General features: G+C 48.0%; 1 protein-coding gene across 4 annotated transcripts in view; it reads right to left on the reverse strand.

Annotated features, from left to right (window-relative positions):
- The window catches only part of STIM1 (stromal interaction molecule 1), a 191202-nt gene extending 185351 nt beyond the window's left edge, over window positions 1-5851 (reverse strand). For all 4 annotated transcript variants that reach the window (XM_059409699.1, XM_059409690.1, XM_059409719.1 and 1 more), the window contains exon 1: window positions 5702-5851. In XM_059409699.1, the coding sequence (XP_059265682.1) occupies window positions 5702-5840 (139 nt within the window). In that variant the 5' untranslated portion in view covers window positions 5841-5851. The remainder of the gene's footprint in view (window positions 1-5701) is intronic.
- Between the last annotated feature and the right edge of the window lie 6720 nt (window positions 5852-12571).

Genomic DNA, 12571 nt, shown 5'->3' on the forward strand with positions numbered 1-12571 from the left:
TGTGATCCATTCAAACAGGCCCTGACTGCATCTTTTCCAACAAACTTTAACAGAGGTTTTAGGCTGGGCACAATAAAAACAAAGATAAATAAAGTACAACCCATCTTCCCTTCTTCCATAGGCTTTACACTTGGGAGAGAGCAAACATATATACAATGTTGTTATGTGTTACATCAGAAATGTATACAAAGTGTCCTGGTGGTAATAAAGAAAACTCTGTATTGTTATTATTTTATTTCTTAAACTGTGTCCTGGGCACATGGTATTCAATGTATTATTCTTTATACCTTGCTGTATATTTTAAATATTTCATTTTTTTAATCAGCAGTAACCAAAAAAATAAAAAGAAGAAGAAGGAGGAGGAGGAGGAGGAGGAAGAAGAAAAGAAAGAAAGAGAGAGAAAGTTCTGTTGGAAGCCCAGACTTCTCTCCCTAGAATTCTGACAGCCAGAGCTGCTGTTTCCTGGAGTATCATTTCCCACAAAGGGAAACATACCACAGCATGCCCATGAAGTCATTAAGCAACGGTATCTCAAAGTTACTCAGCAGGAAATGAGGGGCCCCTTTACTCAAACCCAAGTTCTATGGAGCCCAAGGAAACCATTTCCCTCAACAAGACCTCATCCCTTCCTTGCCAGAGAACAGGCGTTCTTAACATGAAGGCCCCATATTCCTGAGAAGCCCATGGATAGAATTCAGAGGACCCTGTGAATTTAGATGGGAAAGAAATTACATCTTTATTTCCAAATTTCTTTTACTGAAAGTTAATGTTTTTTTCCATTATATCTTATAGGCAACAAACCACAGTATTCATAGCAGTACCTATGATTTTGTCACCAAAAGAAATGACATTTTCACACCACATTATATTTGCACATGTCTCAAAATAGTATTTACATTTATGACTACTTCAAAATTATGGTAGCTCTTAGCCCTGCCCCTAGATCACATGTAACTGTGATCTTCCTGTCTACAGGCTCTCATGCGAGGTAGCTGGCCAAGTATGAAGCAGCTATTGTTCAGCCACCAACTGTGAGACTCCATGTACTCACACTGGTGACCCGGGCATCTACAAGGCCCCTTCCTCCAGCCTTCCCCACATCAAACCACCACTCCCTCCTGGTTCCCAGGAAGCCCTCCCTAGTCACCTCAGCTGACCCTAACCCACAAACAGCTCTCTTAATTCTTAGCCTATGCTGTCTACACTGCCTGGTTCTATGCTTCTTTAAGCCTGTGCATTATGCTATATTTAATACAGAGCATGCCCCCTGCCCCCAGACTTAGACTTCTTTGGTACCCCTAAGTCTCTTCCATAGCGCAAAGCAAGCAGTAAACACTCACTATGGACTTGTGGGTTGAATAACCAATTAAGTCAGGGTCCTTGACTTGACTGTCTTCATCTAGTTTGACCAATAACCCACTGTAAGAACTTGTATTTGATGCTTCTCTGGATGTTAGTTCCTTCATTTGTAAAAAAAAAATAAGTGGGCTGACCTAACTGATGTTTCCACCTCTTAACTTCTGAATTAGGCAACCACTTTCTATCTCCCAAGATCTGAGAAAAAATTATGGGGGAAACTGAAATGCCTCCCCCAGCTCTCCCAGGCAGTGTTAGTCACTTGCTCCTCTGAGCTTCCCACAGCCTTGTGTGTGTGTGTATACAACACCTCTATCACAGAGTTTATCACAAAGCTGTGAGAGTGTATAACCTAAGGGCTGAGGTGGAGGCAAGAGTCAGGCTGCCTGGGTTCAAATTCTAACTCTACTCCTTATTTGCTGTATAACCTTGGGCAAGTTACTTAACCTCTGATTCCATTTCCTGAATATAAAACAGGGATAATACCCAGCACACTGGATGATAGTAAGAATTAAGTGAAGGGGTAGCTGGGTGGCTCAGTGGGTTAAAGCCTCTGCCTTGGGCTCGGGTCAAAATCCCAGGGTCCTGGGATGGAGAACAGCCCCGCATCAGGCTCTCTCCTCAGCAGGGAGCCTGCTTCACCTCCCCCTCTCCCCACCCCCCTCTCCCCCCTCCCCACCTGCTTGTGATCTCTGTCTGTCAAATAAATAAATAAATAATCTTAACAAAAACCAAGGGGGAGGGATGACCCGAGCGATAAGTGGGTTGGGCTGCTGCCTTTGGCTCGGGTCATGATCTCAGGGTCCTGGCATCGAGTCCCGCATCGGGCTCTCTGCTCTGCAGGGAGCCTGCTTCCTCCTCTCTCTCTCTGCCTGCCTCTCTGCCTACTTGTGATCTCTCTCTGTCAAATAAATAAATAAAATCTTTAAAAAAAAAAAAAAAGAATTAGTGAAATAAAATGTTTGGAACGGTGCCTGCCACACACTAAGCACTAACAAATATTAGTTGCTATTACCGCACCATTATTAATGTCTTCCTAGGCACTGAATTGCTCCTTGAGCTGGATCTCTGTCCTCCTCCCCTTCTCAAAACACTGCTCTGGTTAGGCTTTCTTCCATAGCACCACACCATGATAAAATATTTATGTATTTATTTCTTATCTCCCCACTAGATGGTAACCTCCTTGAGGGCAGAGAACATATCTGTTCTGTTCATCCTTAAATTCCTGCCACTGAACATAGCATGTGGCACAGAGCAGACACTCAACTATCTGTTAAATAAATAGCACATGAGCTGGCACTGTTCAGAGTTTGCTGAATAAATTAACCTAGCTAAGGAGTGATTGTCAAAGCTGATGATGTCCTAGTTGCTCCAGGATTAGTGTGACCCTCTCCCAGCCCCAATATTCGCCTGGGCCAAGCCCCACCCACCTGCCCTTGGCCCCCATCCAGTTCCGGGAGGTACCCTCAGCTAAAATTAGCATAGCCACCAAGATGGCCAGGCCATTTATAGCCTTGGAGGCAGCAGGAACTAGCTGGGTGGGCAGAGAGGGCTCTGGCCTCCCACGGCCATCAGGGGTTGATTGAGAACCCAGCCTGTAGTCCACACACTGCTTGGATGTCTATCCTCCAGGGTCCTGTTCTGGCTATACTGAATCACACCATAGTTCTGGATCAGAGTTATCTCCCATCCTGGCAGTCACAATCTGACTCACCTGGGATCCCCCACAAACATTCTGCAGAAAACCTTTTGAGTTTCTGGAAGCAATGAGCCCAGAGTGTACGGTTCTAAGCATCAGTTTCAGGCCAGCTTCAGAAATGCAGTCCCTAGGGTGGCACAGATCTTTACTGAGATCTTTACTGAGAAAATGACTTAGCCCAGTTGGGTGTGCAGGAATCAAAGAGCCAGAAGGGGACAGGAATGGACTCTCCGCTGTTGTCGGATGAGAGGGCCTCTTAGCAGAACACCTGCCTTCACTGCAGGAACAGGATTTTAAGATAGACCTATACATCCAATGAGAAAAAAAAAAAAAATCCAATTCTCTGGCCTCTGCAGAAGACTCTCCAGGTGAGAAAATGACAGCATTCTCCGTGGATCTTATCAGCTCAGTTACCAGGGCCTGCCTAAATAAATGACCAGGAAGAAAGTAACATTCTCTTGGCCCTGCCTAAGCACTCCTTTAACAGGGCAGGGCCAGAGAAGATGGAAGAAATCTAAGACCTATCTGTAAGAGAGCACAGGACCTGCTTTCTTGACCTACAAAATAGGGGCTCATACCACCTGCCATGCATTCTACTAGGCTATCATGAGCCTTTTATAGGAAAAAATACCTGTATAATTATAAAATATAAACTACAGAGAACATATAAATTGACCAGGTATGCCAAAGATAATAAGAGAAAGGGCAGCTTTAAGAGCAAGTAAAACTCCTGCGCTCTAAGAATACATGGAGACTGGAAGGGCTACAAGGGTTCCTGGCTGCATAAGGAGCTTCTCCCCAAATCCTTTAGCAGAGCCCAGTCCATAAGCCACCTCTTTGCCCCTCCCCCCCAAAAAAAAGAGTCCCTGTCTAAGCCAAAGTCCCAGATAGGCCCAAGGGACAACCTAGAACAACAGTGCTGGGGTCCCCAGGTTCCCACAAACTATAATCATGCCTGGCATCTAGGGTCCTTCTCTAAGACTTCCCTCCCTGGGATTCAGTTTTATTATGACAACAGAAACTAATTTCTGAACTGAGAGGAATCAAGGACCAAACCAGAGGCCTAAGTGGTATAATCAGCATAGCCAGGCCTCTGAGATATGCTATGAGGAGGCTGTCCCCATAAGATCAAGTCACCTCGTGGTTCTGAGGGATGCTGGAAGGCCTCTTACCTTAAGCACAATCTTCTCGATTGAAAGTTAATGCTTAAAATTCAGAACGTCATCACTTTAGCTCATGTCTAAAATATAAATCACCTCCCGCCCTCCAAAAATATTCATTTTATCGCTGGCACTCATATTTTAGGGTGAGAAAAGGACATTTCAGCCTTATAAGCGGGACTGTCACTGACACAGCAGAGATGTTCCTAGGCTCTACTTCACAGTTTGATCTACATCTGCCTACTAGACTTTCCCCTCACAGCCCAATGAAAACCTAGCTTTGAGCTACATTTCCGGGGCCAAGGAGATACCTTATGGAGGAAAAGGATTCATCTGCAAGAAAGACCAATCTTCAAAACAACAGCCTAGGTCCTATGCTTGTTTGCAGGGCAACCCTACTTGGAACTCAGCTGCAGGTACACCCAGCCCAATCAAAGAAGTTAAAAGAGAGGGTTTTCCAAGAAAGGGTCTACCATCAAAGCCAGCATCTGCAACCATCCATGAAACTTCCCAGCCACCATGACCTATGTTTCCTTTCCCTCCTTCTATCAGTGGGTATCACTGAGCAGTCATCTCATTAAAAACTCAGCTATAAACTCTCCCTAATCTGCAGCCCACTGCTTTGGATAGAACACAGTACCAGGGTGAGAGAAACGAGGAAAGAAAACCAAATTCCTTCTAAGCCTTGTGTAAAACAACTGAATTTTAAAAGCATTCTTTTCTTTTGCATTCTGCAACAGAACTCCAGGGCTCCTGGTATCTAACAAGCCTCCATGAGTACATAAAGTAAAACAGATCAAAATTAAAACAGATCAAAAATATCATAGAATTCCTACCCTCATCAGTCAGAAGAAATGGAATAAATCAACAAGTGGCCCCAGAAATTATACCATACCCACAATAAGAAAAATCCATTTAACTCACTAGTGGTAAATAGTATTCGACCTAACGAACTACCTTGATATTTCAAATGGGATAGCTAAAAGACAGCAGATTACCTAAGGGAAGGGAGGGACTAAGTTTCCCACGCTTCTTGGAACAGAAAGGCACACCTCAACACCAAGCTATAGGGCAACAGAGTTGGCCCAGCCCTGACTTTCCCTGCCCAACCCAAGTAGCCTCAACCTCCCCTGTGCTGCCAAGTGCTGAAACTGGCCAAGAGCAAATAGACTTATCATCTGCTTAGGCCATTCTTCCAGAAAAGTAGTCCTGAGAATGGGTCCTGGCTTGCTGATCTGAAAGGCCAAGGTGCCCCAAGGGCCAACCCCTTCTCACTGCCAACAGAAGACATTCTGGGGAGAATGGAGGAGGAAAGTTGCTTGCCAGGGACAGAGACATTAGCCATGGCTCCTGAACAGAAAGAACTCCTTGCACTGCTGAGAACAGGCAGTGCTATCATCCGCACATGCAGAAACCTAAGGTTCAACTTGCCCCTCCGTTCTGAGTCAACGCTCCCAGCCCACTCCAGCCCGTGGCAAGGCCTTACCTGCTGCAGTGGACTCCTCGGAACTAGCCCCCGAGCCAGCTCCCGTCGCCCTCTCGCTGTGGCTATGGCTGAAGCTCTGGCCGTGATGCAGGAGAAGCCCCCAGAAGAGCCACAGGGCAACACGGGCGCACACATCCATGACTCCAGATCTCAGTTAACATGCGCCTGATGTGGACACCTCGGGATCCCAGAGCAAAGCCGGGAGCCCAGAAGTGTAGCCGACAGTCCTGGAACCCCAGGCAAGATGCCCTCGAGGCGCCGCAGCTGTCCAGGCACCCGCCGGCCTGCCTCCTACGACAGCCAAAGGTCAAGTGCTCCAACTTTGGGCGCGGGAGGAGGGCGGGTTCCTCCGTTCCAACAGTGGGTCCGCCGGAGCTGCGGCGGCCTGAGCGCCGAAGTCTGCTCTAGCCGCTTCCGGAGAGTTTGGACAGGGTGGCTGCGGGGCCGCTGTCAGCTCCGCAGCGGGCTACACCTCTGCGGGAGGAGGCGGACTGGCGGGATCTCCCGCGGGCACCGGAGTGAGGGAGGAAGGGAAGAGAGGAGAAGAGGGGGGCACCTGGCCTCTCCCCGCCGAGTAGCCGGGAGCAGCACAGGCTCGGAGAGGGCGTGCAACTCGCAGGTCCCCGCGGGCGCGGGCGGCTCCGGGATCCCAGGCCTCCTAGGCCGAGGTCGGCGCCCCCGCCCAGTCCCGTGCCCAGGCGGCCCGCGGTGCCCAGGTTCAGCAGGCGGACGCGTACTGGCCAGGCCCGGGACAGCGGCTCCCCGGCAGGCTGGCGGGCGGCGCGGGGCGGGCCCGGGGCGGGCGGGGGCGTGCTCTCCTGCAGGCCCGCCCCGCGCCGCCCGGCCCCCAGCGAAGCCCGGCCCGCCCCAGCGCCGGGTTTATCCCGGAATAACCTGTTAGAGGCAGTCGATGGGTGCCCTCAGCCCGCGGTGGGCTCTCCCCGGCCCCGGTCCGCACTGGTGTCTGCAGGACCCCCCCCCTCCCGCGCCAAGGGTCGGGTCCCGGCCTCCCCTTCCCCCACGGGAATTCTCTCCCGCTCTAACCGCCCGCGGATGGGCGGGCGCGCCCCGGACACGCAGTTGCTCAGGTAACCCAGGCCTGCAGCGACGGCGACAGTAACTGCCCTGCCCGATCTCCGGGCCTCGGTGCTGCTCCACTCGCCTCAGCTCTAAAGCCGAGCTGGAGAGAGACCCCCGGCACAAAGATTGCAATCCCGGGATGCCTGAAGCGACAACCGCCTGGCCCGGATGGGCCGGGGGCACGCTCCCAGCCCCCCACTTCGGGCCGGCTTTCAGGCTCCGCCCTCCCTCCGCGCCGCGGAGCCAATCAGCTTCCTCCTCCCTGCAGTTTAGGAACCTGCGCGCTTAGTCAGCCGCGCGCAGCGGCCCCTGGCGGGCAAATCTGGGTGCTGCACACAGGACTCGAGCTCCGGGGAGGCCCAGCCCCTTTGCGGAGGGTTTGGAGAGAGAAGCAAGGATCCGCCCCAGGGCAACCTATTAGGGACTGAGAGTGTTTTCAGAGGAAATGATGCTAGAAAACAAAATGAAACGTCCAAAACACTGTAGTTAAAATTGCCCTACGCATCCCTTAAGTCTCGGCTAAAGGACCCCATCAGCCCATCTGCTGACCCCCCCCCTTCCTGCCACATTCAAGAGAAGTCGGATGCGCTCCTTTAACTGTCACCGCCCGTTTTCCTACCAGCCCCTCAAATCTCCTCCCCTTTGAGGTTTTTGTGGGTAGGGCCCGTGCCTGGTTCCTCTCTGCCTATCACTCTCCCAGCTCTCTGTGTCGGTTGGAGAAGGTGTTAGCGACTTAGAATGAGTGCCCCAGTGAAGAGAGAGCCGCGCCTGGGCCTCCTTCAACAGAGCCTGCATTTCCTGTTCTCTCTCGAGTATGCTGTCAGCAGATCTTGACTAAAACCTGCTCTGTGCCCTACCCTGTCCTTGGCACCGGAGGCAGGAGAAGGAATTGGGCACAGTCTCTCCTCTGACTGACAGTGCTAAGCCAGCTACCTGTTCTGAGAGAGCCCTCTGAAGACCAGGAACATGGATTTACCCAACAGCTGCCTGGCTTAAGGGTTAGACAGCTGATATAAAAATACACTTCTAACCTCATCTACTACCGCTCTCCCCACTCTCAAGCTCCAGTCACACTGGCCTTCTTTAAGTTCCTCAAACACACTGAACCTTCACCACCCCGCCTTTGTATCTGCTGTTGCTTCTGCCTGAAACACTCTCCCCTCTACCTCCAGCTCCAGTATAACGGCTCTCTCCTTCTTCCAGATACAATTCAAGGTCTCCTCCTCAGAAACTTCCACTTCTGACCAACGCCTTGGGTCCAGAATTGGACCTTACAGATGTCTGCCTCCCTCCACCCCATAAGATTTGAGTTTTCAGAGGTCAGGGGGTTGTGCCTTATTCATCTCTGAGAAAGGAGGATCCAGCCATAGGCCCTGCACGTAGTAAGTGCTCACTAAAAGCTGGTAGACATGAATTAATTCATTTGATCACTAAAATATTTATTGAATAACAACTCTGTGCTAGGAAACTGTCCAGAACAGAAGATGAGCCCCTGACCTAAGTTCTACTAGACCTATGCTCTGAGTTAGGGGCCTTAAGCTCAAATGGCAAAGTTGGCAGAGAGATAATACAATTCAGAGAAGTAGGGGGGTAATAGGGAGTGGTAGGGACTATGGCACACTGGAGAGCAGGCAGGAAGGTGAACTCAGTATTTCTGGATCATCTTTAAGAGAAGATGGAAAGGGACGCCTGGGTGGCTCAGTGGGTTAAGCAGCTGCCTTCGGCTCAGGTCATGATCCCAGCGTCCTGGGATCGAGTCCCACATCGGGCTCCTTGCTCGGCAGGGAGCCTGCTTCTCCCTCTGCCTCTGCCTGCCTCTCTGTCTGCCTGTACTCACTCTCTCTCTCTCCCTCTGTCTCTGACAAATAAATAAATAAAATCTTTAAAAAAAAAAAAAAAAAAAAAAGAGAAGATGGAAAGTTGAACTTTTACATGACATATCACTTTTTTTAGTACTAGCAATTAATTTTTAAAAGTAAAAAGCCCTGGGACACCTGGGTTGCTCAGTGGTTTAAGCATCTGCCTTTGGCTCAAGTCATGATCCCAGGGTCCTGGGATTGAGTCCTGCATTGGTGCTTGTGCTGTCTCTCTCTATCTCTCGGGGAGGTGGGGGGGTCCTCATAAAAATAAATAAGTAAGTAAAAAGCCCTAAATGGACCATATAAACACATTTGCGGTGTAAATTAATCACTAAGATTGCTAGTTTGTCACTTCTGCCTAAGTCAACTTGGCCTGTTCACTCACTTGCCTAAGAGAACAGTCCAGAAAAAAAGAAAGTAAAACATGTTTAATTTCCTTTAAACTCGACTGCATTATTTCTCTTAGCTACCACATGATTTTTAAAGGAGTATGGAAGCATAACTCACTTGATACAAAAAGCCTGGGTCTTGAAGGCAGGAAGTGAGGCTCTCTTACCAATTCATACCAAGAACTTGAACCTGTCAGAGCCAGTTGCGCTTCCTGTGAGGCTAAAATGGTGGCTGGGAACTAGTAATAGAATTAGCATATGAGGTGACTGGCTGGCTCAGTCAGTAGAACATGGAACTCTTGATCTCAGGGTCCTGAGTTCAAGCCTCACATTGGGTGTGGAGCCTACTTAATTTTAGAAAGAAAGAAGGAAGGAAGAAAGGAAGGAAAAGAAAGAAAGGAATTGGCATACAATACCAGCAATTCCACTTCTGGATATATACTCAAAAATTTGAAAACAAGAGGACGCTTGGGTGGCTCAGTGGGTTAAGCCTCTTCCTTCAGCTCAGGTCATGAGGTCATGATCTCAGGGTCCTGGGATCAAGTCCCACATCAGGCTCTCTGCTCAGCAGGGAGCCTGCTTCCCCCTTTCTCTCTCTCTGCCTGCTTCTCTGCCTACTTGTGATCTCTCTCTGTCAAATGAATAAATAAAAATCTTTAAAAAAAAATTGAAAACAGGGTCTCAAAGAGATATTTGTACACCCATGATCATAACAGTACTATTCACAATAGCCAAACGGTAGAATCTAAATGGACAGACAAATGAATAAACAAAATGTGGTATATACATACAGTGGAATATTATTCAGCCTTAAAAAGGGAAGAAAGTTCTACATTCTACAACATGGATGAAAGTTGACGTTCATTATGCTAAGTAAAATAAGCTGGTCACAAAATGTAAATTCTATATAATTCTACTTTATGAGGTACCTAAAGTAGTCAAATTCAGAGAGACAGAGAGTAGGACAGTGGTTGCCAGGAGAGGATAGGGAATTGTTTAATGGATATAGTTCAATATTTCAAGCTGGTTGCAAAACAATGCATATGTACCTAACATGACTGAACTGTACATTTAAAAATGGTGAAGAAGGGGCACCTGGATGGCCCAGTCAGTTAAGCCTATCCCTTTGGCTCAGGTCCTGATCTCAGGATCCTGGGAATGAGCCCCCACTGGGTTCCCTGCTCAGCAGGAGAGCCTGCTTCTCCCTCTCTCTCTCTGCCTCTCCCCTCTGTTCACTCTCTCTCTCTCAAATAAATAAATAAAATACTTAGAGAAAAAAAAAGCCAGTTCCTCTCTGGATCTCAGTATCCCCAACTACAGGATATATAAGTACCAGATTATTAATTCAGCTTGGCCTTAATAGTCTACAAAACAGGAAAATGCTGAGACTTCATGGATCTTCCTAGATCTGAAGTTTTGACTCTCACTTCAGTAGTCCTATGTTGGGTCCTCACATGAGTATAGCCTCTGTAAGAACACCTCATCACATTATGAGTCTCAAGAGGAAACAGAGAGCTTTTTGTTTCCCCCATCTGTCTATTTTAAACCTAAACACCAAGCCTTTACCGTACACCAGGTGTATCTTACTTGAATTGTTCTTAGGGCCCTGCTCCTGAAATTCTGCAGATGTTGGTTAAATCGAATTGGGTTAACAATTCTCGTGCCTCTATGCTACTCTTTGCCAGAGCTGTCATATCAAACATCTTCTCTCCTTCACAAGAGCTCTGCTGAATAAGACAAGGCTATACTCATTACAGAAAAAGAAACTAAGGCTGAGGCCACCACACCAAACTCTGTCCTTTGGAATTTTCTCTCTATCCTGCAAGTCTCAGCTCCAGTGAAAGAAAAGCATCCGTGCCTTGAACAATGATGACAACATAGCATGAACCAAAAGTTGTGATTAGCGGAAAAAAAAAAAAAAAGACCCAGCTCAAAAGTCACCCCTTCCTTCCTTCACCACCTTGCCTGTCTTGCCTGACTTGCCCTATGTCTCCAGTCTTCTGCTATATCTTATAGCTGAATTATGATTATCTCATCAGTTTCTATCTTCTCCATTAGCTTCTGTGCTCATTAGGGACTGAATTTTACTTATCTTCATATTCTCCAGGGTTAGGATTTGAGCCAGTGCAAAGCTGGTACTCAATAAAAGTGCATAAATGAATGATGTGTGTTCTCTATGAACTGTCATATCTCTAGCTGCCATTCCTCTACACCACAGGGTTTCTGGTTACGAAAAGCTTTCATTTGGGGACGCCTGGGTGGCTCAGTTGGTTAAGCAGCTGCCTTCGGCTCAGGTCATGATCCCGGCGTCCTGGGATCGAATCCCACATCGGCTCCTTGCTCGGCAGGGAGCCTGCTTCTCCCTCTGCCTCTGCCTGCCATTCTGTCTGGCTGTGCTCGCTCTCTCTCATCTCTGATAAATAAATAAAAAATCTTTAAAGAAAAAAAAAGAAAAGCTTTCATTTGGAAAATGACTGTCTTCAGTAGAAGTGCAATAAAGGGTCCTAAATCTGCCCACAAAAGTTTTTCGAGTTTAGGCTGTGTTATCAGTGGCGCCCCCTGGCGTCCAAAAATTGCAAGTACAGCTATCACTGAGAAACGGCTCAGGTTCTGGCTGGGTAGGAATGAATGAGTAGAGACTTGGGCTTCTAGCAATTCTTCCCACTAGTTTCACAAAGAAAATAGTCTACTCTTCCAAATATCAGGTCTAGGATCTTAGAACCAATGTTCATTTATTGATTTAACATATACTGAGCACCTGTTCATAATAATCCAGTACCTACCCTCCAAGAGTTGTTTGGAAGGGAAATCTCTATATGAACAGTAATTAGCACTTGTTGATAATGTCTTGAGAGGAATTGGTTCAGGGTCAGGTGAGTGAGCACAGAGGAGGAGCAAGTAACTGCCTAAAGCAATCCGAGGGTGTGCAGAGGCACACAGCTGGGGTGAGGGGGAGGGGTTCTGGAATTAGATTGCCTAGATTCACATCCTGGCACTGTTGCCTGACTACACAAACTGAATTGTTCCTGGAACACACCAGGGCTGAAGAAGGAGGAATTCCCAGAGGGGATTGTGACAAACCAGGTGGGTACCACCCAATTTGGAGAACCCACCTGCCTGGGAGGAGGGACCCTCCTAGAAGATAGGGAAAGGCCCTAGCCCTTCCTCTGCGTAACTAGTTAGTTCCTCAGAGGGAATCAGGAACAATGGATCAGAAAATGCAACTGTAGAACTCTGTTTCATTTGTCACTTCCTCCGTTTGTTCTTTTTGCTATCTCCAATCTCACACATTATCTTCCAAAGTCACAAAATGGGACATCAGGCCCGTTTGGGGGGGGGGGGGTAACAATGAAGAAGAGTAATGAGGGGAGACTCCTATTTCTCCTCCTAAGGTAGGATGAGAGGTAACACCAGGGAATCAAGAGGAGCCCCACCAGAGACAAAGGAATACTCAGATTTACGGTTAGTCTGAAGAGGCTGTGACTGACACTGAGCAGAAGACCCTTGTGAGCCCCTGGTGAGCTACAAGAAATGGAGCTCAT

This window comes from Mustela nigripes, chromosome 1 (assembly GCF_022355385.1).
Source record: "Mustela nigripes isolate SB6536 chromosome 1, MUSNIG.SB6536, whole genome shotgun sequence".
Taxonomy (NCBI): Eukaryota; Metazoa; Chordata; class Mammalia; order Carnivora; family Mustelidae; genus Mustela; species Mustela nigripes.